This window comes from Tupaia chinensis, unplaced genomic scaffold, assembly GCF_000334495.1.
Source record: "Tupaia chinensis unplaced genomic scaffold, TupChi_1.0 Scaffold148488_1, whole genome shotgun sequence".
NCBI lineage: Eukaryota > Metazoa > Chordata > Mammalia > Scandentia > Tupaiidae > Tupaia > Tupaia belangeri.
In genome coordinates this window covers 474,416-502,082 of record NW_006208337.1, presented here as the reverse complement: position 1 = coordinate 502,082, position 27,667 = coordinate 474,416, and the positions used below count along the sequence as shown (strand labels likewise).

Below are 27,667 nucleotides of genomic sequence, written 5' to 3'. Positions count from 1 at the left end.
AGCAGGGAGAGACAGAGAAAGAAAATACTCCCTATGAGGAATGGTCACGCCACAGTCCCTTCTTCAGCTCTTCCTCCTTTCAAGATTTTGGGCATGCATGCACACACACCTGGCACGTTTCTCAAGCTGCTAGATCCAGGAATCAACCTTGCAGTTGGCCATATAGGAGCCTTAATCACCATGCCACCAGCTGGCCCATTGTAAGCAGTTTTTCTGTGTTTTCCACACATCAAACTTGTTATGTACATAAAAGTTTTTTAGTTCTTTATTTTCTGTTGATTTTAAAATATCCCACAGTAATGGTAGATGGCTGCATTTCTCTGTGTGATTTTATTAGTTTATGTTCTATTTATTTTGAGGCTATTTGTAGCCTATTTATAGGTCTAGAATTATATGTCTTCCTGGTTATTTAAACCTTTTCATCCATATTAGTAACTTCCTAAAATCCATTTTATTTATTCTTAAAACCACCTCCTAAGCTTTCTTTTGGTTTATATTTACCAGAAATATTTTTTCCATCTTATATTTTGAACATCTCTGTGTTTAGGTTTCCTGTTTGTTATTTGTTTTCCTTCCTGTGTTTTACATCAGTTGGAACAAAAATTCTCAGTCACTAGATCTACAGAGTCTCACTTTTTATTTTCTTCTTCCAGGATTTCTTTCTTTTAGATTTTTTAAAATTAATTTATTTTTTATTTCATTTTCTTTTATACATTCAATCACATTATTATTTGTCTTACAAAATGGATATTTCAACAGGCATACATCTCTCCCCAACACAGTTGACAAAACCACAAAACATCCTCAACAGACAAGACCACAACTCCCTGTGACATCAATACTTTACCTCCCTATTTCTCTTCTAAATGTCCTTCCTCATACCCTCCTCTTGCACACATACTGTATCTGGTATTTACATCTATATACTGTTTTTCTATATCCTTTAGTGAATTAGGTTCAGTCATAAAGTGCGGACACCCGGTATATATTAAGCAAGAGCATACAGTGCCTCTCCTTCATAGCCTGGCTTGCTTCACTCAGCAGTAAGTCTTCCATATTCATCCACTTCCTGTCAAAAGTCAGGGTTTTGTTGTTTTTTATGGCTGAATAGTATTCCACTGAGTTTATCTGCCACAGTTTTTCTATCCATTCATCTGTCGTGAGCATTTGCTTTGTTTCCATGACTTAGCAATTGTGAATAGTGCCGCAATAAACATCGATGTGCAAGCACTTTTCCGATTAAGTATTCTTCTGTGCTTTGGGTAGATACCAAGGAGTGGGATTGCTGGATCATATGGTAGTTCTATTTGTAGATTTTTGAGGAATCTCCAAATTGTTCTCCACAGTAGCTGGACCAATTTACATTTCCATCAGCAGTGTAAGAGTTCCTCTTTCATCACACCCCTGCCAGCATTTATCATTCTGACTGGGGTTAGGTGGTATCTCATTGTTCTTTTGATTTGCATTTCCCTTACAATGAGGGATGTTGAGCATTTTTTCATATGCCTTTTAGCTATTCCTATGTCATCTTTAGAGAGTGATTTTTCAACTCATTCTCTCATCTTTTTTTTTTTTTTTTTTTGAGAGGTTTTTGCTATAGGGCACCGGACAGAGAGAGACAGACAGAAAGGGAGAAATCACCCCCGAGGGGGGATGGCCACGCCGCAATCCCTTCTCCTCCATTCCCCTCTCAGGATCTTGGGCACACACGCATATGCACCTGGTTTGAGTTTTAAGCCACCCTTACAAGGACACGAACCGAGGTCGACTACATGGAAGTCCAGCAACATAGCCATTGCGCTAACTGCTGGTCCCATTCTCTCATCTTTTAATAGGATTGATCGTCTTTTTTCAGAACAGTTGCTTGAGTTCCTTGTGAATTCCCTACCCCCAGTGTCTCCCAGAGTTTCCCCAGTGTTTTCCAGGAGCAGATTTATAGTTTGGGGTCTTAGATTTAGATCTTTGATCCACCTTTACTTGATTTTTGTCAGAGTTGAGAGGTAGGGGTTCAGAATCATCTTTCTGCAAGTGGAAATCAAGTTTTTCCAGCACCATTTGCTGAAGGGGTTTTCCTTTTCCCACTGGATTGACTGGTACCCCTTTTCAAAAATCAGTTGACTGTATGTTTGGGAATTTATTTATGGGGACTCTCTTCTGTTCCATTGGTCCACCTGTCTGTTTCTGTGCCAGTGCCATGCTGTTTGGATTACCACAACTTTGTAGTGTATTTTTGGGTCAGAGAGTGAGATGCCGCCTACGCCACTCTTCTTGTGCAAAATTGCTTTGGCAATACAGGGTCATTTATCATTCCAGGAAAACTTTATGATTGTCTTTCCTAGATCTGTGAAGAATGTGTCTGGTACTTTTATTGGCATTGCATTAAAAAGGTAGATTTATGGGAACCAGCAGTTAGCGTAGTGGCTATGTCGCTGGACTCCCACGTAGTCGACCGCGGTTCGTGTCCCGGACCCAGTGGCTTAAAACTCACGCCGGGCGCGTGTGCATGCGTGCCCAAGATCCCGAGAGGAGAATGGAGGAGAAGGGATTGCGGCGTGACCATCCCCCCTGGGGGGTGATTTCTCGCTTTCTGTCTCTATGTCTCTCTCTGTCTGTCTGGCGAGCGCACGCACCCTACAGTGAAAATCTCTCCAAAAAAAAAAAGGTAGATTTATTTGGGTAAAATTGCCATTTTTATTATATTAATTCTTCCAATCCAGGAAAATGGGATATCCTTCCACTTTTTTGTGTCATTTTCAATTTCTTTTTTATCTTCTCATAGTTTTCCTTGTGGAGGTCATTAACTTCTCTGGTTAGATTTTTCCCTAAGTGTCTTATGCTTTTTGTGGCTATGGTAAATGTAACAACTTTTCTCAGTTCTATCTCAGTCTGCCTGATGTTTGTATATAGAAATGCTATAGATTTCTGGATATTAATTTTGTATCCTGCAACTTTACTATATTCATGTATTACTTCCAGAAATTTTTTCATTGGGTCTTGTGCGTATACAATCATGTCATCTGCAAATAGAGACAGTTTCACCTCTTCTTTTCCTATTTGAATGCCTTTTATTTTTTCCTCTTTTCTGATTGTGTTGTCCAGGACTTCCAGTACTATATTGAAGAGGAGTGGAGAAAGTGAGAAACCTTGTCTTGTACCTGTTTTTAGTGGAAAAGCTTTCAGCTTTTCTCCATTGAGGATGATGTTCACTAGGGGTTTTTCATAGATAGCTTTTATTGTGTTGAGAAATGACTCTTCTGTGCCGATTTTGCTGAGAGTCTTGATCATGAAGGGATGTTGTATCTTATCAAATGCTTTTTCTGCATCAATTGATATGGCCATATAGTTTTTATCTTTCTTCCTATTAATATGGTGTATTACATTTATGGTTTTGCGTATGCTGAACCAACCTTGCATTCCTGGAATAAAGCCTACCTGATCATGATGTATAATCTTTTTTATAAGTTGTTGGATATGATTTGCTAGTATCTTGTTGAGAATAGTATCTTGTTGAGAATCCGTGCATCTATATTCATCAGGGATATTGGTCTATAGTTTTCCTTCCTTGTCCTGTCCTTATCTGTTTTAAGGGTAAGGGTGATAGAGGCTTCACAGAATGAATTAGGGAGAGATTCACCCTTTTGGATCTTTAGAAATATCTTGAGCAGAATGGGATTTAAGTCTTCTTTGAAAGTTTTCTAGAATTCAGAGGTGAATCCGTCAGGGCCAGGACTTTTCTTTGTTGGGAGGTTATTTATTACTGATTCAATCTCCTGGCTTATTATGGGCTTATTCGGACTTTCTATATCGTCCTGGCTCAATCTAGGTAGATTATATTTGACCATGAATATGTCCATCTCATCCAGGTTATCTTGTTTCTTGGTGTACAGATGTTCATAGTATCCTCTAATAATGTTTTGTATTTCTACTATGTCTGTTGTTATTTTGCCTGCCTCATTGCAGATCTGATTCACCTAGTTCCTTTCTCTCTTCTTCTTAATAAGTCTCTCTAGTGGTGTTTCAATTTTGTTTATCTTTTCAAAGAACCAGCTTTTACTTTCATTTATTTTCTGTATTGTTCATTTATTTTCTATTTCATTTATTTCTGCTCATATATTTATTATTTCCTTTCTCCTAGAGTTTTTTTGGATCTTTTTGCTGTTGCTTTTCCAATTATCTGAGGCATGATGTTCGGTGATCCATTTGCATTCTTTCCGTGTTCCTCTTTTGTGCACTAATTGCTATGAACTTCCCTCTTATTACTGTTTTAGCAGTGTCCCAAAGATTATGGAAACTCATGTCCTTGTTGTCATTAGCTTCTATGAATCTTCTGATTTCATTCTTTATTTCTTCAGTAGTTGTGGAGTCATTCTGGAGTAGGTTATTTAGTTTCCATGTATCTGAGTATTTTTGAGGATTTCTCTTGCAATTAAACTCAAGTTTAATTCCATCATGGTTGGAGAAGATGCTGGGTATAGTTTCTAGTCTGTAGAGGCTTGTTTTGTGCCCTATGATGTGGTCAATCTTCGAGAAGGTTCCATGTGGCAGAGAGAAAAAAGTGTATCTCATGGTTTGTGGATGGAAAGTTCTCTAGATGTCTGTTAAGTCCATTGATTTATGGTATCATTTAGGTCCTTTATCTCCTTACCTATTTTTTGTCTAGATTATCTGTCTAGAGGAGATAGTGCAGTGTTGAGGTCTCCAACTACTAGTGTGTTGCAGTCTATCTCTCCTTTTAGATCTAACAGTCTTTCCTTCACATACTTGGGTACTCCTGTGTTAGGCACATAGATATTAATAAGCATTATATTTTATTGATCAATTGACCCTTTTACTACAATATAGTACCCTTCTTTATCTCTTCGAACAGTTTTGTTTTAAAGCCTATTTTGTCAGAAATTAGTATTGCAACTCCAGCTCTTTTTTGGTTCCCATTTGCATGGAAAACCTTTTTCCAACTCTTCACTTTCACTCTATGTATGTCTTTATCCATGAAGTGGGTTTCTTGTAGGCAACAGATAGAGAGTTTTTGTTTGTCAATCCATTCAGCCAGTCTGTGTCTCTTGCTTGGAGAATTTAATCCATTAACATTCAATGTAATTATCAATGTTACTGGACCTGTCCTGACGTTTAAGGTGGCCATTGTCTTGGTTGCCTTTTACTACTTTGTTCTGGCTGTTACCTCTTTAGTTTTCCTGGAAGAGTACTTTCTTCAGGGTTTCTGGCCTGGTGCTGGCAAATTCTTTCAGGTTTTGTCTGTCTGAGATTTTAATCTTTTTTTCCCATATGAAGGATAATCTTGCAGGATATAATAATCTTGGTTGAAATTGTTTCTTTCTTAACACTTTCAATACATCTTCCCATTCTTTTCTTGCTTGCATTGTTTCCGTTGAGAAGTCCGGAGTTAGCCTGATGGGGTCACCTTTGTAAGTCACTTGTTGTTTCTCTCTTGCCAGTTTTAGTATCTTATCTTTATCTGTGGTCTTTGCCAGTCTGGGTATGATATGTCTTGGGGAAGATATTCTTGGGTTGATTCTATTTGGGGTCCTTTGTATTTGGGGTCTGGATGCTTGAGTGCCTCTCTAGACTTAAGAAATTTTCTTCCAAGATTTCATGGAATAGGTTTTCCATGCCCTTATCAGTTTCTTCATCTTCTGGGATATCAATTATTTGGATGTTAGGACGTCTAATGTAATCTAGTGTTTCTCATATGTTATCCTCTTTTTTTTTTGTTATTTTCTCGATCATTTTGGTGTTTTTTTCTAGGTCAGAAGTTTTATCTTCTACATCAGAGATTCAATCTTCAGCATTGTCTAATCGACTTTTAATACTTTCAAGAGAGTTTTTGATTTCCTGTATTACAGACTTGCCTCTAGTACTTCCATCTTATTCTTTCTTATAGCATGTCCATTTCTTCCTTCATATCGTGGAAAGACTTTCTAATCTCCTGTAGTTCATTGTCTCTTTTCTGTTCCAGCTCATAGTATTTGTTCACCATGAATGTTCTAAATTCTTTCTCATCCATTTTGGTAACATCCTCTATTTTTTCAAGAAATGGAAGGGAGTCACTGTGTTCTTTTGATGGAGACATATTTCCTGCTTTATTCAAACCTAAGGTTCTTCTTCTTCTAACCATTGGGAGGTGTGTTCCCTTTGCATTACCTTCTAAGAGAATGTTTCCTTGAATAGGAGCAAGCGTGTTTCCTTTTTGCAGTGGACTGAAGACTGCCAGTCTCTCTTCTGTTTGTATTTAGCAATGTGATCCATGGAGGAGTATCCTCTTCAGGTGTACAAAGAAAAGTATCTCCTTTTTCGCAAGTGGTTCAGTAAAAGGGAGGATCCCAGAGAGTCTTAAAATAATAGAATATTTCAAAACTGTAATTCTAGACCTATCTAACCCACCAGGGATGGTGTAGATAAAGGAAGTGAGGACCAAATAAGCAGGAAGAAAATAATAAGGAAAATAAAGAAAAGGTCGCGCACTGCGCGCTAGCAATTTCACCAAGGGTCTGAAGTTGGAAGTGGGGTGGCTGCAGAGCTGAGAGCATTACTGTGTGGCAAGGAGAAGTGAGAAATTTACAATGCAAGGAGAAGTGAGAAATTTACAAATGAAAGAGAGGAGAAGGAAAAAAATCCTACCTTGCTGACAGAGATAGAGGTCTCTGGCTTGGGGGTCCCGAGGCTGGAGCTGGGTGGGGGAGCCCGGCCTCAGTATCCCTTATGTCAGGGGTCTGAAGTTGGAACCAGGATTTTACTTTACACACATTAGAGCTTCTCATTCTGTTCTCATGTGTTTCCCTCATCCTCTCTCAGATGTGGCTGTCTCGGTGCTCAGGCTGCATGCTGGGTAACAAATGCAGATACAGAACTCAGATGCCATGTACGTTTTTTTAGATGTAGGTAGACAGGCATTGCACCTATTCAGTGACTTTTTTTATTCACTAAGTGTAACTTTCCTTTGGAATTTTTATTTCATTCTTTTTCAAATCTGCCAGGTCATTTTGTATAGTTCATTAGCTCCCATCTATATTTCGTGAATTTACCTTTTTAAAATAGTTATTCTGTATTTCAGATCTGTTAATTTTAATATCTCAAATCCTCAATAGTCTGTTATTTCTTTAGGCTTTTGCCACATAATGGTTTGCTTGCATGTGTTTGATGATTTTTATTTGAGCACATCTTTGATCTTCCTCTGTAGCAAAGTAGCAATTAAGGGTACTTAGTTTCAGACAAGATATACCTTTGCTTCTCTTGCAAACCAGGGGCCCATAGACCTAGAGTCTCGAGTTCTTGTCCCTTTTGTCAAGTTAGAGTTTAAGGCCCATGTCCATTGATTCAGCTTCTTTGTTCAGCTTGTCATCTACTCTTCCAATGTGTACTTTCCTTTGAAGCGTTTAAATAATTCTGTGTCCTACGGTCTATTTTGTGGTATTATTTACTGACTAAATATTTTCAAGTTCCTTTAAAATTTTTCTGAAAATGTATCATTTCATGATAAATTACACCATTTACCTGAATTATGAAGTGAGAGGATTAGAAACTCTGCCTTAAATAGTCTTTCATGACTACTGCCTTGTGACTTACATACTAGGGGGATACCTGTGACCCAGATGTCAATCATGTCTGTTGCAGCCATCTGAGACACATGTGGGTTTTTATCCCACACATGGGATATGTACATCTGTAAAAACGTACATTCTCTGAGAAAGCCCCTCATGGTTTCCTATAATACTATTACACTGAAGCCTTGCTCAGCATGGAGCATCCACACAAATAAATGTACATGTTTCCTTTCATGAGGAGTAGACTAAACATGGGGAAAGTGGACACTGTGTTTCTGGGCATTAATGATAAATTTGGCTCAGTTTCATTCATGCCAAGAAAGAACCCTGTCTCCTGTATTTTGTGGGTAGTGAACCAAATGCCTACATGTACAAATCCAAAAAGTCCCTGAGCCATGTTTCATTTGCCATGCCTGTTGCATTTGGGAAGATGACTCCAGTGAGTTTCTAGTGAAGGAGCAGGAAATTCTGATCTCTTATTGATCAACCTGCCTCCTCAGAGAACAAATGTGTATGCTGTCTTGCAGAACCTGCCTTCTGGTGCAAGATGCCTGTGGAATGTTTGGCGAAGTGCACATGGAGGGCACCATCTTGAAAGACAGAGAGCTGGAAGGGAAGTCCTGCAGCTTAGTGGGAATGAAGGTTCTGCAGAAAGCCACAAGGGGAAGGTAAGGATGCACTGGCATATACTTTGTGACAATGGCTGGCCCTTTTATTAATGTTTAATTTTAATTTTTAATTTTTTAAAGAATTATTTTATTTAACTTTCTCTCTCTCTCTCTCTCTCTCTCTCTCTCTCTTTCTTTTAATTTGACCAGATTGAGACAGTACAAGAGAGTGAGAGAGAGAGAGAAAGTGAGAAAGCAAGTCACCAGGTCTGGGACTTGAACCACGGTTAGCCGTGTGGGAGTCCAGCGCAATTAATCACCTTGCCACCTGCTGGCCCCAATTTTTGCTTTTTTTAAATTTATATTTAGACAGGGTCTCATTGTGTCATGATCCTCCTGTACAAGCCTCCCAAGTTGCTGGGACAACCAGCATGTGCCACAGTGCCTGGTTTTTAGGGTAGCCCTAGTATCAACGCTGGACCTCCCATGTAGCCTCAAGCTACCAAGTAGCAGCATTTGTCAGTGCATGCTACCACATCTGGGCCTAATTTTATTTTTAATGACAATAAAGTAGAACCTTAGAGTTTGTCTGTAAAACAAAGTCAGGGGTTGAGTAGAACCCATAGTTAAGTTGAACCCACAAAGTATGTCTAGGAGAACAATTATAATGGATAATAAAAAGAAATATTCAATCCTGGCTCCATGGCACAGTAGCAAAGCACTCCTTAAGTGAAGCCAGACTTCACATGGTGACCATGGTTCCAATCCCTGTCTTAGTCAGCCCAAAACATGCTGGGCACATACACAAGTGTCTGTGGATCCAACAGGCTGGAGGAAGGGAACTGTGGCGTGACCACTTTCTTTTTCTGTCTCTCTCACTCTCTCTACACATACACACAATCATAAATGAAGGGGAAAATCATATTTAAAAAGGTGTTATGCAGGGTTTAGTAATTTATAGTTTTACTGAAATGAAGATTGAGCTAGCATGTGTCCTGGTGGTTAAGGCAGGTGGATTCCACATGTCCAACTAGTAGCTTTGAATCTCAGACCCAGTGACTTGAGAATCATGCTGGGCATGTATGCATGTATGCCTAAAATTGCAAAAGGAAAGAGAGATGGAGGAAAAGGGATTGCAGCATGACCATGGCCCATGTGGAGTGCTTTCTCGCTTTTTCTCTCTCTCTTTCTCTCTCTGGTTAGCACACATGCCTTCTGGCAAATTTTTAAAATTGAATTAAATTAAGAATATTAAAAGTGTATATAAAAATTATAAAGGTTTGTTTTCTGTATTTTTTTATAACTATAACATATCATGTGACAGTTCATGGAAATGAAAATCTCATTTAGTAAAAAGGAACTTTGTGCACTTTAAGCAGAACTCTTAAATTGTCACACCTTTGTGCTCTCTCTGGTGGGCAAGCTTTGTTCTCTGTCAAGTTTCTTGACACCGCACATCCAAAATGTGATTTTGGATAGGCAGAAGTAGAATAGTATGTAGATCTGTCCCAAAGTGTGGCTGTTACTTCTCTAATACAAATCCTAATCTATGCCATAGAGAAAAGAAGAAGCATTTTTAATGGAACTATCCAGCCACATAGTGTATTTGTATAAGAATTATACTGGGAATTTTCTTAATCTTGTTGTTACCTCTCTTTCTTCAAATAGTATGTCGCTTTAGCTCTCTTGATGCTGATGTTTTTAATTATCGTAACGTGAGTTTATAATAGTGTCTGAGGCAGAACCCCACTGTGAGTGTCTGACGTTCTCATTTGGAGGCAGTGATTGACAGCATCTCTGGTGGCTTGCATAAGATTATCTAGCATGGCCATTGGCTTCTCCAGCAAGTGCCAGGCATTTTTGAGCCAGCCTCAGCAAGCGGCAGACTTCCCACACCACGTGCCTGTACGTGAGTGACAGTTCTGCCCTGGAACTTGTTTTCCTGTAGAATGTGTATTTCGTAAGTGATCCCCTGCTAGCCTGGAATAGATACAGAACATTTGACTGATCTGTTGTGCTATGTCTTCCTTTTTTGTAAACAGGCAGCTGTATGTAATGTAACTGAATTGATGATTGGGAGGGAGGGCTGCCCAGACCTTCAGAAAACATATCTGGATATCTAGAAATGAGAGATGCTTGACTGGGCCACCTGAACCTTGTCATTATTGTGCCTGAACCTCCTTTCAGTCCTCATTAGAATATGCCTTGTAAGTAGTTTCAGACTTAACCATCTGCATAAGGAGAGTAGTTAGGTCAGAAGAATATCCCTGCCTCAAGACTAACTGACTGACGGTAAAACCTGGAGCCCGACAGTCCCATGGTTGGCCTAAATCAATGAGGGCTGCGTGGGGAGTGCTCCTGACACAGACTCCTCACCTGAGCTGTCTCCAAGCCTGCTGTGGCACGAGATGGGTCCCAACAGGGGAAACCACAGGTCAAGGGGCCACTGGAAACATAGGACACATCTTGAGGAAGTAGTGCTGGTGAAGGACCCTGCCAGGGTGGCGATTGGCCTGTGTGCCCTGAGGAGCTCCGGACACCTCACGATCGTGCTCAAGGCACTATGCCTGTACCGGACAACTAGCCTAGCTTCCTGAGTTGCACTAGAAGCCTCATACCAACTGTGCCATTTCCACGGAAAGTGCACAGAGTACCCCGGATAATCATTTACCAGTAGACTTTGGAGCCCCTTTCCATGCTCAAATGATAACTAAATTTTTCTAGCTCTTTTAGGTTTGGATTATTTTATATATTTAACTTTATTTTGGCATACAGGCATCCAAATAAATATTTAGATGATGCTTTTGTTCTTTTGGAAGCTATGTTTCTTCAAAACAAATTGTTCAATAGTTTTGGAATGCTGATGCTCTAATTGCCTACCAGGGACTTCACCCATTGCCAGTCATCCATCCATGCCCAGTAAACATAACACTGTCTCTCTTTTTTTTTTTTTCCAAACTGTGTTTCATAGCAACTCATAAACTTAAACAAAATACACTTCTTGTAAACCTTGACAAAATATGCTTACTTCCCAAAATTCAAGCTAAAATGATGAATTTTTTAATTCCAGTATCTAATAAAGAAAATTACTTTTTCCTTTTGGAAGATGGTTATATGATTGAGCCAAGTCAGTCTTTTTGGATCTGGTCTACCAACTTTTATCTGGTGATGGAACATTCCTTATACCTTGTTTAATATCTGTGCTGAGGGGACTGATGACCACAGAGCTGTCTAGGCAAACTTGCATGCTGCCAGCCCGCTGTGTAGGGAGCACCACTCCGGCCACCTAGAAGGTTTGCAGAAAACCAGCCACATAGCTTTTTTTTTTTTTTTTTTCCCTGATGTATTTCTGGATTTGAGTGTCTATACTAACTGGTCAGAGTAAGAGTAATCTGAAAAACAGCCTGCATTTGGATTTTAAAGCTGTATGGGTTCTTAAACACCAGTGCTGCATGCTGGCTGGCTTCCTCACCCTCTGAAGCACTCACTGCTGTCCAGCGATTCTCAGACGCAACATCCCTGGACCTTTCTCCTCCCAAGTGGCCTGTGCAACAGTTTAGTAGGTCACCCAAGCTGAAAAGTCACCTTGCTCTACTGCCATCATCATAGTATATGGGCTTTATCATTTTTTTATTACAGATTATTATGTTTTTATTTTTATAGAGTGATACTGAGAAAAACAAAAAATACCCTGAGAATGTTAACCTATCATAGGTATGGAAATTATAGCTAGTATATTCTTTTGGCAGGGGGAAGGTCGAGGGACCTCTTTCAGTTAAAAAATCCAACTAATGGGGCCAGCAAGTGGCATGGTGGTTAAGGTGCTGAACTCCCATGGGGCTGACTGCAGTTCGAGTCCTAGTGATTTGCTTTCTTACTTTCCCTCTCTCTGTCCCTCTCTGGTGAGTGCACATGCCATATAGCAAATTTTTTAAAATAATAATAATAAATACAATTAAATAATTCTTTTGTAAAAAATCCAACTAGTGTTTCCTTCCCAACTTATTAAAACAAAACCACTCATCTCCGAGGCTAAAATATACTATTGTTTATAGGTGCTATTTTATGTAGATCTCTTGGAGGATCCATTTAGAGTAATGTCATAGAGAAGTTCGATTTTTTTTTTGTCGTAGTTCCAGAGAGTGTGTGCACATACATGAGAGAAAAAGCAAGAGACAGAGAACACACTCCCTCCGGTGGATCTTATCATTGCCACAATACCCTCTCCTCCAATTTTTCAACCCATTAGAATCTTGGGCATATGAGGGCATACACCAGTGTGTTTTACAGGGTCAGGACTCAAACCATGGTTAGCCATTTGGGATCCCGCGTCCTCTGCACAGTACTTTATCAGCTGTACTCTGGAGCTAGCCTTAGAGAAGATTTCTTTTTTTCATTTTTTTTCTTTATTTATTTACATTCATTCACTGTACGTCATTATAGCATACAAAATGAGATTTTTCCATTCAGAATACACTGTATATTGGCTCAATCAAGCACATCAACATATGTGTTATTGTCAACAAATCATTTTCCTTTTTTTGTTTTCTGTATATTTTGCCTTTTTTCCCATCCTTGATTCCCTATCTCACCCTCTGCCATCTCCCACCCTCCTCCCTGCCATCTCCCACCCTCCTCCCACATTGTGTCTGGTATCTATTGTTGCTTTCTATGCCTCCCCCATTTTACTGTTTCACTAAGTATCTTAATAAATCTAATTATTTTCAATAGCAAGCACAGCTGATATACACATATCCATGAACACAAGTCTGACTTTAGGCATAAACCTCAGTGAATAGAATGAACATACTATAAAGTAGCACCTAGCTAGGACTATATAGCTTATTGCAGTCATCAAATAGGTATTTTTAATGCCTTTTTTTTTCCTTCTGAAATTTTTTTTATTAATTTACATTCATTCCCTGAGCATCATCACAACATACTAAATGTGGTTTCCCACCTAGAATATACTGCATAGTGGCTTAATCATGCATGTTATCATCCATAATATTCCATTTCTACTTTCATATACATATGTTTTTTACCCCTTGTCTAACCCTCTGCCCTATTCCACTCTCTTATTACACTATCTCTGCTGTCTACAGTTGTCTTCAATTCCTTTTCCCCCAACATTTCGTTGATCACACAATATCATAAGTAATCTAACTACTTTCAATAGCAAGATCAGCTGATGGTTTCAAGAAAAGCAGTTTTGAACTGGTAAGGATATTTCTTTGAAACTTAAAGCCTAGAAACAGGTTAGTATTCTGTTCAAATAGTCGGAACATGAATCTATTGATAGCTGAAGACAGGACAAAAGTCCTTAAAACCAGACAACAAAGCTTAGAAGAAAAGCAGCAATATTTTAGTCAAGTCGTAGAATACTGTTTCATCAGTTCAGTCTCATGTACTTAATCTTTCTTCTGTATCTGTTGAGGTTCGATGTTCCAGATTGAAATCTGGGATGTAATACTCAACTCCAGCTTTTGGCCCTACAATTAAGTTGCCCATTTTCTTAGTTTCTGAACTCTTATTTCTGTGTGTCTGCATTTAATTTTACTGACATAGCACTCCCTTAAGAACTTCTTGGAGATCCGGTCTGGTGCTGGTAAATTCTTTCAGGTTTTGTTTATCTGGGAAAGTTCGTGTCTTTTCTTCCCAAATGAACGATAACCTTGCTGGGTACAGAATTCTCGGTTGAAATTGCTTTTCCCTTAATACTTTGAATACATTTTCCCATTCTCTCCTCGCTCTCATTGTTTCCGATGAGAGTTTTCTCAGTCTTTGTGGTGGATTTTTCTAGGCCAGCAATTTTCTCTTCTACATCTGAGATTCTGTTTTCTATATGATCTAGTCTGCTTTTAATACTTTCAAGGGAAATTTTGACTTCTTGTATTATAGCCTTCATCTCTAACAGTTCCATCTGATTCTTTTGTAAAGTGTGAAATTCCTCTTTTAGATCTTGCATGAATTTCCTCACCTCCTGGAACTCAACTCCTTTCTCCTTCCTCTTCAGCAGTTCCTTGTCTCTCTTCTCTTCCATCTCTGTAAGCTTTCATTATGAATGTTCTGAATTCTTTATCAGACATTTCCATGATTTCCATTGAACTGTGTGTGGATAAAGAGGAGCTATCCTTTATCCTTTTCCCTTGGAGGAGAGGTATTTTCCTGCTTCCCCATATTTCCTGTGGTCCTGCAGCTATTTCTAGTCATCTGGTGGATGGTCGGTTTCTTCCCAAACTTGAAAGTTCAATCACGCGAGTTTTCTATGCTGGAGGCTGGCTGAATTATCTGTGAGATCTCTTCATTTCTCCATTTCCCCCAAAATGCCTAGATCGCAGGAGCCATGGAGCTGTCTCTGGAAGACAGCCTGTTCTGTTCCCTTCCACTCTCCACACGAGTTTTCTATGCTGGAGGCTGGCTGAATTATCAGTGGGACCTTTTCATTTCTCCGTTTCCCCCAAAATGACTAGATCGCAGGAGCCATAGAGCTGTCTCTGGAAGATGGCCTGTTCTGTTCCCTTCCACCTCTCCACGCGAGTTTTCTATGCTGGAGGCTGGCTGAGTTATCAGTGGAACCTCTTCATTTCTCCATTTCCCCCAAAATGGCTAGATCGCAGGAGCCATGGAGCTGTCTCTGGAAGACGACCTGTTCTGTTCCCTTCCCCTTAGAGAAGATTTTGTTGAAGAGAATTTAGTGAGTATTTAGAATATGAGGGGACTTCAAAAATTTTGTGGAAAAATAGAATTAAAGTACAAGTTTATTTTGGTGCAGTAATTTTTTCAATCCAAATCTGTCTGTCTGTCTGTCTTTCTTTTTCTTTCTTTCTTCCTTTTCAGTTGCCAAACAGAAAGAAAGCATCTCTCTGCAGGGTGTGGCCATACAGCAATCCCTAATCCTCCATTTCTCCATCCTGTTGGCAATTTGGGGCATGCATGTGCGTGTGTCTAGTGTGCCTCTTAAACTTCTAGGGCCAGGACTCAAACTGCAGTCAGTTATGCAGGATCCAGCTTCCTTAACCAATACATTATAGGGCTAGCCCTAGTTGTTTTCATGATATGTGTTTTCCATGCACTTTTTGAAGATCACTGTCTACTGAATACTGCCTGGCTGCTGAGATGACAAAGGAAGTATTTGACACGTTCCCTCGCCTTGAATTACATCCATTTGAACTAAAAACCAGACAGGTGCAAGTATTGGTACAGTTGATGATTCCAGGGCAAGTTGCTGCGACACTGAGCTGTATGCTAAATTTGGGAGATTTATCTCAAACCAGAATATACCAAGTATGAAGTCAGTCAGATGAAGCCTTAAGTCCTATTATTGGGAATTTCACATTGATCCAAGAAACATCAGCATCATCATGAGTTTTTAAGAAAAGAAGAGTTTATAAAAGATGAAAATGCTCTTTGGTGATCCTTACTGCAGTTGCTGTCATGGACTGGGGACGGGAGGGCTTGGGAACTTCTACCACGGTTGAGAGAAGAACAAGCAACCAGTTACCAGCAAGTTCTGGGTTTCTGGTATGTTCAGAGTTTTATTAAGGGCTGTGGCAGATGCTAAGCGTACAGAAAAGCCCATTTCCTCCACGCACTCAGAAAGTATATCGGGAGCCACAGGGAGCACAAGGACAGCTGGTGGCTGCCTCGGTGACACGCCGAACAACTATGCTGGGAGCCATGTGGCTAACCACTATCCGGATCCCAGATCGGCTTGAAAACATGCAGGGATCCTGAGGAGCTGGAGGGCTGAAAAGGGGGTCATGGTGGTTCAAAAGGGGGTTTATGGGGTGCTTCTCTTTCTCTCATACATGCTATCATGAATAAAATAAGTAAACTTTTTTAAAACACTGATGTTTCAAAGCGCTAACTGGTGGTGCTAATACCGAGTGAAGCTGAGGGTTCTGAAAGTAAGTCAAACTCGGGAGGAGGACAAGCGTCTTACTCTGAACTGCCATTCTATGGAGCCAGCATTCTGCCCCCAGAGCCGTGCGGATGAGAAGAAGGCCACTCCGGTCAGTTTCAGCTATAGGGCAAGAGGTCAGGGGCTAGGGCCTGTGATGGGGGGAGGTGCATTTCAGAGATTGGCCAAGTTATTCATCATTTAAGCTTTTGCTTTTATGGTAATAAAGTGCTGAAAATTTTATAACAGGAACCAAATTTACTCAACATGTTCAAAAATTTCCCACTTCGTGGTCAGGATACAAAAGCCCCTTAGAGGCTCCCACCCCTGAGACCAACAGATGGCATAGTGATTATGTTGCTGGACTCCCACTTGGCCAACCATGGTTCGAGTCCTGAACCTAGTGACTTGAAAATCACACTGGGCGTATGCATATATGTCCAAGATCCTGGGAGGAGAATGGATGAAAGGGATTGTGGCATGACCACCACCCTGGGGGTTGATTTCTCACTTTCCCCCTTACTGTGTCTGTCTTTATCTCTGTCTCTCACATGCCCTAAGGCAAAAAACTCTCAAGAAGAGAAAAGCTCCCACCCACCTGCACTGGTAGCCTCTGCACACATGACCTGGGCCCTGCGTAAGCCCCACTTTTCCCTCCAGCCCAGCAGCCCACACCAGACCTTTCTTCCTGTGGAGGTTTCCTCTGGCCGCAGTCCCCTTTCCCCCACTTGGCCCACAGTGGTCATGGTACTGCTCCTTCAGTGCTTCTGCCTGGACCAAATGGACTGACTGGCCTGCCTCCCTCCAAGGAGACATGTTTTCATGTAAATGAGAGCGAGCTCCCAGGCTTGGGTTGGAGGTGCGCCGTTTTGAGGTGAGTAACATGCGCAGGCAGACATCTGCATCACAGGTGGATCACGGACCGCTGCCTCCAGGGCTGCCCCACGCCACTGCTAGGCACCAGGTGAGCCCTGTCTTGGCCACCCTGTTTCCCTGTCCCTTGCACATGTAGACAGCCAGCAAGGTGGTCTCAAGTGCACTCCCGTCCCCAGGATTCCAAAGCTGCCTGCTGGCTGGCAGGTGTTTCTCAATCTAGTCATGTCTGATAGGCAGCAGGGTGTCTGGCACATGACAAGCATGTCATAAATGATCCTGCCATGAACATTAGCTTGTTTTCCCAGGTTCTCTGGAAGTTTCTTCAGTAAGATTTGAATGTGTATTTTCTTACTTTATAGAATGACTATGGGAGCTCCATTTTGGTAGGAGTGGAGACATGCTTGACTCAAGAACCTTGGACAGCCTCAGCCTGCTCCTCTGTACACAACACAAACCCACGGTCCCCTTGCCCAGTCTGAGGGAAGAGGGAGAAGCACAGCTTTGAGGGTGGTGAGAAGGAGTATGATTACCAGTGTCCACAGAAGGACAGTGTGTGGGCATCAGCTGTTGTTGATTTGTCTCTCCTAGTCCTTATGGAAGTCAGTGAGAAGGAGGAGGCCTGAGACAGGCAGAGTCACTGCCCATTGTCCTGTCCAGCTGAGGTGACCTACATTCAGGGAGCAGGGTGTAGGGATCCCTAGGGACTATCCAGCCAACTTTAACAGGAAGTGTAGTGGCACTGGCGCTTCTTGGGTAAGAAACTTCATTAGTAATTTCCTTCCTTTCATTTTCCCTCTTCAAACAGGCCACCTTTTTTAAAAGCCACACATTTCCCTTAGGGTTTGAGATCCAGAACCCTTTTGCTAAATTGCTATATTTAGAATCCCTGCTTTCTTAAGTATTCTTTTATGATTTTTTAAAATAAAATTGTTCCTGGTGATTTCCCACAAGTTTCTGGGAGAGTAGAGTGTTACTTGGACAGAGTGCTGAGCTGTGAGACCCCGGCGCTCCGAGGCAAAGCTAATTCTTCGCTCAGAGACAAAGCTAATCCTTTCTTGGGCAGCATCCCACCACTTCAAGCCCTTCTTCAGTTCAGAACTATGTTTTATATTTTCCTGTGTGTTTTATTTTTCTCTTTCTGCCAAATATTTCCTACCACTAGTATTTTTAAGTCAAAAGCAAATCTTTTTTATTATCTTTTAAGAGTGAGATTTTTTCTTCCATATTTATAGAGAAGCATAAATAACAGTAAAACAGTAAATAGAAGTTCCTGTAAGCAACTGCTTTTAAGATTATATCCCATCTTTTTTTTTTTTTTTTTTTTTTTTTTTTTTTTTTTTTTTTGAGACAGGGTCTCACTGTTCAGGCTGGCCTTGAACTCACAATTCTCCTACCTCAGCCTTCTTAATACCTAAGACTACTGGCACATACTACCAGAAAAGTAACCAACTGGGAGTGGGGTTTGAGCACCATTTCTGGTAATAAGTACTTGGACATGGTCGTTCTTGGTTGTTAATAGTGTGTGTGCGTTGGTTTTGTGTTCTGATGTATTTTTCTCTTGACATTATCTTACAGATTTTCTTGTGTGTGTGTGTCGTGCCCAAACCTCTTTATTTTGTTGCTGTGGTGGTTTCTAATTTGAGGGTACTTGGACACTCTGTTTATGGTGAAGAATATTGTTTGAAATCAAGAGATCTACATAGTGCTCTCCTGGTTGTGATCCCAATACCAGTAGACATGGCTCCCAATATGTTGGAAAATTAAAGGAGTAAATGAATTGACCATTAATAAGCCTTTTTAGGGTTTGAAGTTATTAATTTCTCCTTCAAGATTTGTAGGGTGGGCTCTTTTAAAAAAGCTTTGGACAGATAGATCCTTTTTTCCATTTCAGTGTCTTACTTAAAGGCAAGTTTGAGTCTTCCTTACACCATTTTCTTCCAGAAGAGCTGGAAAACTTGCTGTCTGTCAAGTTTGTACCATGTATTTTTTTGAGAGAGAGAGGTTTTTGCTATAGGGCACGTGCGCTCGCCAGACAGACAGAGAGACAGAGAGACAGAAAGCGAGAAATCACCTCCCAGGGGGGATGGTCACGCCGCAATCCCTTCTCCTCCATTCTCCTCTCGGGATCTTGGGCACGCACACACATGCACCCAGCGTGAGTTTTAAGCCACTGGGTCCAGGACGTGAACCACGGTCGACTACATGGGAGTCCAGTGACATAGCCATTACGCTAACTGCTGGTTCCCGGGACATGTATTTTTGATAATATACATAATTGAAGAATGTCTTTATACTATCTCCCACTAAAATACTGGATTCTAATAATCTGGATTGTGATTATTAAAAACAGAGCATTTTGGAAAGTAAAATAAGTTTTGCAAAACTACAAAAAAAGCTATTTCCTTGAAATAGCTACCTTTTAGGAAGTTGAAATCTATTTTCCTAATTATCATGTGCTTAATCACTTTGTTCCTGAGTGACTTTGTTGTTATTATGACTGTTCTTTTTATTTTAGAGGATAGGTATTTTTAAAATCTTAGGTCTTAGTCTAAATCATGACCAGAATTTATAACACTCTAAGGTTTCTCCTGTTTATCCCCTTATATATTTGGTTAATTTGCTTTAATCACCTTAATCCTGATACAGGGAGGTCTTTACAGAAAAATGTAATCTAGTTGAAATATTTCAATACTGTATATTTTGCATAAGAACAGTCAGGGGCCACCAGGTTGTGTGGTGGTTGAGAGCACTGGACTCCCACATGGCATATCTATGCTTTAGCGTTAAATGGTCATGAATCTTTAATGGTTTAAATAAGGACAAAAAAAAAAAAAGGAATTTATGTGCCCAAGTCAGAAGAATATGGGTGAGGCATAGCAATAGTAGTAAAATTTAAAGGCATATAGTTAAACCAAACATCATTGTCCCCAAAACATTGTCCCTCTGCAGAGACAGAAATAGAATCAGAACTGAAGGAAGACCCAAAGTGGCTACAGAGGAAGTTTTTTGTAAGTCAGGGTGAACTAAGAGGAACAAGTGACAGCTTGAGTGGACCTCAAAAACAGTGCTGCCTGAAAGAAGTCAGACAGACACAAATGGTCTCGCCCACTCGACTCCATTTGTGTGAAGCATCCAGGACAGGCAGATCTGTGGAGATCGGGAGCAGAGCTGCAGGTGCAGGGCTGGAATGAGGGTAGTGGAGTGCCTGCTGGTGGGCCAGGTCTGAGGGCAGTGAGATACTTCAGAAGTAGACAGAGGTGGTGTGGCACAGCTCTGAAGTGGCCAAAGGCACTGAATTATGTGCTTAAAATGGTTATTTTATGTTAGTGCATTTGCCTCAACTTAAAAAAAGAAACTGGTTGTATAGAAAGTACTTGCCTGGAGTTATCACAGTGACTGCACATGATTCCTTCTCAGGTGGAGGAGAGTTTCTAAATGGAACTTTTGGGCATAATTCCACATACATCAGAAAGACACATTATAGAGGATAGAGGTTCAAAGAGGAAATGCCAGCTATTATACTTGGGCAATGAGGCTATTTGGGGAAGTAAGGGTAAGAACTTATTTATTAAAATGGGTACTCCCTGCCTTTGGGGCCAGCAGGTAGCATGGTGGTTAAGGTGGCTGGGTCCCACATGGCCAACTGCCCAATTCAAGTCCTGTGCCCAGTGGCTTGAGGAACACACTGGGCACATGTGCATGAGTGCCCAAAGTCCCTAGAGGAGGAGAAATGGAAGAGGAGGTTACAGTGTGATCATTACCCATGGAGGTGAGGGTGCTTTCTCTCAGTCTGAAGCAAGCGCATGTGCCCTCTAATAAATCAAGAAAAAAAGAATGACCAGCAGATGGCACGATGGTTACATTGCTGGACTCCGCCATGGCCAACTGTGGTTCCAGCCCCGGATCAGGCAGCTTGAAACAGGCACGGCACATGTGCGTGCATGGCCAGAAAGAAGAAAATAGAGGAGAAGGGACTGTGACATGGACATTCCTCCAGGGGGAATAAATTCTCTCTCTCTCTCTCTCTCTGTCTCTGTCTCTGTCTCTCCAGTAAGAACACGTGCTGTACAGCAAAAAAATAAAATAAAATAAAGGAAGAAGAAAACTGATTTTCTGTCTGATCTGTTTTCACTGTCAATGAGGGTGAAAGCAAGGGAAGGAAAAGTGATAGTCTGCAGGCCTGGCACACCTACCCAGCAGATCACATGAAGAAGGACGAATGAGAACCACAAATTGCCTAAATGATTGTAGTTGAACTTGCCAGCATTACTGGCCCAAGTGGCTACCTTTCAGCTACTGAACTAACAAGTATTTACAACTATTAGAAAACACATACCAGGACCAGCATATGGCATAATGATTATGTCACTGGACTCACACGTAGTCAACCATAGTTCAAGTCCCAGACCTGGCAGCTTAAATTTCACACCAGGCACATGTGTGTGTGCCCAAAATCCCGACAGGAGAATGGAGGAGAAGAAATTGCAGCATGGCCATCCCCAAAAATCTCCCTAAAAAAAAAAAAATAGGGAACCAGCAGTTAGCGTAATGGCTATGTCGCTAGACTCCCACATAGTCCACCGCGGTTCGTGTCCCGGACCCGGTGGCTTAAAACTCATGCCGGGCGCGTGTACGTGCATGCCCAAGATCCCAAGAGGAGAATGGAAGAGAAGGGATTGCGGCGTGACCATCCCCTCTGGGGGGTGATTTCTCGCTTTCTATCTCTATGTCTCTCTCTGTCTGTCTGGCAAGCTCATGCGCCCTATAGCAAAAAAAAAACTCTCCAAAAAAAAAAAAAATTAATTAATTAATTAATTTAAAAAATACACTTACCACTACATGATGAGATTAAATTGCATTGTTGGGACCAGCAGATGGTGTAATGACAATGTCACTGGACTCCCACATAGTTGACAGTGGTTCAAGTCCCAGACCCAGTGGCTTAAAATGTGTGCCAGGCAAATGTGCATGTGTGCCCAAAATCTCCAGAGGAAAATGGTGTAAAAGGGATTGTGATGTGGCCTTCCCCTCAGGGGGTGATTTCTTGATTTCTGTCGCTCTGTTTCTCTTTGTCTCTCTCTGCTTCCCTGGTGAGCACACATACCCTATAGCAAAAATCTCTCAAAAAAAAAAAAAAAACTCATATCATCAGTCAGAAGTTCTGCTTCAACTGCAGTCTTTTGTGTGGTGCCGTTCATGAAATAGCCCCTCAGCTGGTTGTGGGAGGGAGGCAGAGACCTCTGATGTCTCTAGGTTAGAAGACCTCTGCTGGGGTGGGTGGGTATCTCTCACTTGCTCTGTGCCTAGAGAGGCTTGACCAAGAGGAGGCCTTTGGGTGGGATGTATAGTTCGTGTATCTAGGCTGGCACCCATGGAAGGATATTCAGGATGAACTCATCCTCCTACCCATAAACTCATTGTTCTGATATCTTTTGAACAAAAACAGGTTGCCATCCAGGGGCCAAGTGTTGTATTTCTTTGTGTCTTCCATAGAAATTAGCAGGTTCAATAAAAACTTGATTAATAAATGATTAATCTGATCTAGTATAAAAATTTTAAGGGAAGCCAGACAACGGCGCAGTGGTAAAATGCAACACTGTGCAAGGCCAGCCCACAAGGGGAATCCTGGGTTTGCATCCAGAGTCCTCCCCAGGACTCAGGCATTACCTAGTACCTGTGACGGACTAAGGCTGGCGATGGAATGCAGTGTCAAGACTCTGTTGAGGTGCCCTCTCTCCCTCTCTTTTTCTGTATCTCCTGCTCATGGAAGAAAAAAAACTTAAAATATTTGTTTTCTAGCCAAAAAACTTTTTATCATAATATTCTCAAAAGTGGCTTTGGGTTCGCGTTTCGGACCCGGTGGCTTAAAACTCACGCCAGGCGCATGTGTGTGCGTGCCCAAGATCCCGAGAGGAGAATGGAGGAGAAGGGATTGCGGCGTGACCATCCCCACTGGGGGGTGATTTCTCGCTTTCTGTCTCTCTGTCTCTCTGCCTGTCTGGTGAGCGCACGCGCCCTGTTGCAAAAAGCTCTCCAAAAAAAAAAAAAAAGTGGCTTTGGTATTCCTCCCTTACTGCCTACCCTCACATCACCCAGGGACAAAGTAGAACCAAGAGTCTACTGAATTATGTGGGTCAAGCTATGCAAGGGCACTTATTGGTGGAGAGATTCCTAGGCCCTGGTCACTGAAGGGAGGCAGCTGGGATTCAGCACTGACTCAGAGCCTGGGCTTAACCAAGGCAGGCTTCCTTTCTCATCCCTCCGCCTCTCGCTCTCTGCTGAGCACACATGCTCTATAGCAATTTAAAAATAATAATAAAATTAAATCTTAAAAAAAAAAAAAAGCCGAGGCATACATCTCTGTCCCTACATTGAGTCTTCTGGTTTCTGACTGATTGATTCTAATCCTGTCCTCAGTTACAGTCAGATAAATACCATCTATTTCCCAAGGTTGTCAAGAGAATATATTGAGTTCATGTATACAAAAGTGCTGTGTACCCCATAAAACACCATGTAAGTCGTTCTTCCTCCTTCCTCTGACATTTCTTTTTCTTTTAATTAACTGAAAAGTAGAAGTCTTGCTAGTGTTGATCCAAAATGCCATTGTGTTTTAAAAATAGAATGGGAAAGAAAGACAATCAAAAGTAACTTAGAAAAAAGATGATTAGAGTTTAGAAGTATTCTGTATTTTTTGTTTTTCAAGAAAGAAAATAAATCCAGTTGGAAATTGCTAGGCCTTGTCAATTACCTAATAAAAACGAGAAAGAATGGATAATAAAGGCAGTGGAATTAAAAGTACAGAGAGAGTTAAGACAGAGGTAAAAAGAACCAGAAGGAAAATCCGCTTGAAAATAAATACCACCTGTCCCTCTGGCTGAGTCACTAGTTAGTTTACCTTGCAGCGCAAGTCCAGAATTCCATAAATGGCAGCAGGTTTTCATCCTTCTCACTCATTCCTTCTCTTAAAAAGTTATCCCCCTGGTGCCAGCAGGTGGTGTGGTAGTTAAGGACTCCCATTTGGCCAACCACAGTTCAAGTCCTGGACCTGGCAGCTTGCTTGCTCGCTCTCGTGCGCTCGCTCTCTCTCTCTCTCTCTCTCTCTCTCTCTCTGATAAAACTTAAATACATAAAGTTAAATTAAATAATTCTTTAAAAAAATTTGTCCCCCACCTCATCCATCTCCTTCCCTGCAAAAATCATAATTATGTATCAGTGAAAGGCCAGTGGTTTTCAAATGTCCAAACTTGTTTTTTTAGTAAAAATCTTAAAAAGGGATGCAGTCTTACAACCAGTCCTCACAGGGGTGTTCATTTGAAACTAGGCAGTGGGCCTGGCGGACCACTGTAGCCTCCCACCCAATGCCTTGGACTCCAGCAGCATAGATCGAAAACAACTGTGAAGGATTCAGTGTGCCTGTAAACATTGGATGTATTCCTTATAGTATTTCTCTCTCCGCCTCTGGTTCATAGCCTGTGCCAAAATTTGTTTCATGGGGACATTGGGTGGCAATGTGATTCAGAAGCAGAATGAAAATGCCCCTTTGTTCATCTCAAATGTGAAATTCAAATAATCAATTTAAATAAGCCTTTTATTAGCTGCCTTCTCAAATTTAGAGAATCTTGTAGATTTTAATTTTGGACAGAACACTTAAGTCTTTATAATTCGATAGCTGAATACCTCTCTGTTAATACAGGATGCTGAAAGAAGAAAGAAAGAAAGTTTGGGATCACTGTAGTCACTCTTCTTTTTCATATAGCAATCAAGCGAGCTGGAAAATTAGGTCATGATGTGCACCCTTTGATAAGGACCTTGAGGTTCCATGAGATTCAGCAATTTGACTACACATTTGAGCTGGGCCTAGAGCCAGTTCCATAGAATTCCAAAACCTGCATTTTCACTACCAAAGCTGACGTTTAATTATTCCCACCTTAGGGGAATTCATTTCTGTGAACTTCCCATTCATTTTATAGTTGTAATCCCTGGCCCTCAAAACAGGAATCTGATTATTTCTTGTCTGAGATGTTGATATTAATTTAGATTCTTGGTACTTTCCAGTGTTTTTCTTAAAGAACAACAGTAACTATACTAGAACTGTCTTAAGGAGCCAGGAAGAGAATTGAATCCATCGTAATTAATTACATTGCATACTTTAGGTATCGTTAGGGTTGTTTTTTCTTTCTTTCTTTTTTTTTTTTTTCAATTTACTTAGACACTTATTAATAAAATAAAATACAAATAATTAAGAAAGGTGACCGTTATTACTATTAACAAAAATAAAACCAAGACAATTTACTGATTTTTTTATACTTTTTATTTAATCTTCTTTTATACATTCAACCTCATTATCTAGTTTACAAAGTGAATATTTCAAACAGGTGAACATTGAAAGCACACCTGCACACATCCTTTAGGGCTGGGATTCAAACCATGAGGTTGGTCATGTGGTATCTCGCTTCAGGGTCAGCTCCCTTTTTGCCCCTTCTTAAAATGAGTTATCCATTTGTAAACTGCTGATTTCTTTGAGGTATTGTTCCTGTAAAGTTTTCATAAAGCATCATTGATTTCATCATTCTTCCACCCAAACTTCACCATAATTTCTTTTCCATTTTTTTTTATTTTTATGTTTTCCACAAACATTTACTTTACATATCAAAAAGTGTAAAGTATTTTTGCTCATACTCCGTTCTTCTTGACAATTAATAAACAACTTTCAAAATTTCAGAATACTGAATTTTAAAGACAGTGTTCAGACTACTTCTTATAATTTTCTATAATTTTGTTTGTAACTCTATAACAACAGAGACTGTATGGTTTTAAATTTTTTTTCTTTTATTTTTTTTTGGATAGGTTTTTGCTATAGGGCGTGTGCGCTCACTAGACAGATAGAGAGAGACAGAGAGACAGAAAGCAAGAAATCACCCCCCAGGGGGGATGACCACGCCGCAATTTCTTCTCCTCCATTCTTCTCTTGGGATCTTGGGCATGTGCGCACACGCGCCCTGTGTGAGTTTTAAGTTGCCAGGTCCAGGACGTGAACCACGGTCAACTACATGGGAGTCCAGCGACATAGCCATTACACTAACTGCTGGTCCCTAAATTTTTTGAGAAAATGTTTACATGTCAACTACTCAAATTGTTGAAAAGCAAACACTAGTCACACATAAACCTTCTCAATTCAGCCCTGCATACCAAGTATTCTGTGATATACCATCTGCTAGCAAAGGTCAGTCTCTTTTTCTTCCTTCAAAGTCTTTCTCAAGATAATCCTCTGGTGTGTTTGCTCTTTTGCAGTCTCTACTGATTACAATGCTGGGCTGGAAAAGTCCAGGTTATTTTATGCTACAAATTCTTTTATATGTCTTCTCTAATCCTCTCTGCCAGGCAGAACTATTTATGGTGCCAGGCCATCTATCTAAGCGCTTCTGTTGGTTTACTTGAGACCCACCTTAGTTCTGTACTTTTTTTATTAATCTTCAGTTATGACATTCCATTCAAAGTCCTATCCAATAATGAGTATTTCCAATTTCTGATTCAATGCAACAAGAATTATTGAATTTATGCAAATAACCCTAATGCCACAAAATAAGACTACTCCCAAATATTTCTAATTCAAGAGAGGTCAGGTAGGAATAAAAGCTTATGTTTCCATTTAAAGAAACAAGAAAAATATTTTAGCAAATTGCTGAACCTATCAGCAACTCAAAAGAAAGTAAAATGTTTAAATCGGGAAAACAAAGCATAGTTTTAAAAAATCATTAATGTTTTACTCAAAAGTTATAAAATTCTATTTTGCAATTTCAGTCTTAGGGTCAAACACTCTTCTGTTGAATATGCATTGTTACTGTGGTCCAATCTTTTCGTTTAAATCCTAGAAGTTAACATTCAACGTTATTTTTGATATTTCTTGTCCCTAGCATTAAATTGGTCATTTCTTTGGTTGCCTTTTGTTCTCTTGTTTCTGTATGTGTCTTTAGTTTTCCTAGCAGAGCACTCCTTTCAGAACTTCTTGAAGAGTAGGTCTTCTATTGGCAAATTCTTTCAGTTCTTGCTTATCTGAGAATGTTTTTATCCTTTCTTTCTATATGAAAGATAATCTTGCCGGGTAGAGTATTCTTGGTTGAAACTGTTTTTCACTTAACACTTTGAATATATTTTCCCATTCTTTCCTTGCTTGCATTGTTTCTTATGAGAGGTATGAGATTAACTTGATTGGATAACCTTTATAAGTAACCTGACATTTCTCTCTTGCCAATTTTAGTATCTGGTCTTTGTCTGTAGATTTGGCCAGTCTGGCTGTGATGTGCCTTGGAGATCTTCTTGGGTTGATTCTATTAGGGATCCTTTGTATTTCTTGGATCTGGATATTTGAAAGCCTCTCTAGATGTGGAAAGTCTTCTTCCAAGATTTCATGGAATAGATTATCAATGCCCTTATTAGTTTCCTCACCTTCTGGGATACCAATTATCCAGATGTTTGGGCGCTTAATGCTGTCTAGTATTTCATGTATAGTATTCTCGATTTTTTTTGGTTATTTTCAGAGGTTTTTTGGGTTGTTTTTTCTAGATCAGAGGTTTTGCCTTCAACATCCAAGATTCAATTTTCTTCATGGACTAATCTGCTTTTAATACTTTCAAGGGAGATTTTGATTTCCGGAATGGCAGTCTCCATCTCTAATAGCTCCATTTGATTCTCTTTTTCTTTTTTTTTTTTTTTTTGCTTTT

The 27,667-nt window shown here is 40.4% G+C and overlaps 1 protein-coding gene across 6 annotated transcripts in view; it reads left to right on the top strand.

Annotated features, from left to right (window-relative positions):
* SPIDR (scaffold protein involved in DNA repair) overlaps positions 1-27,667 on the top strand; it is a 532,009-nt gene that overhangs the window by 441,521 nt on the left and 62,821 nt on the right. For all 6 annotated transcript variants that reach the window (XM_006170451.2, XM_006170450.3, XM_006170449.3 and 3 more), the window contains one exon: positions 8,087-8,227. In XM_006170451.2, coding sequence (XP_006170513.1) covers positions 8,087-8,227 — 141 coding nt within the window. The remainder of the gene's footprint in view (positions 1-8,086; positions 8,228-27,667) is intronic.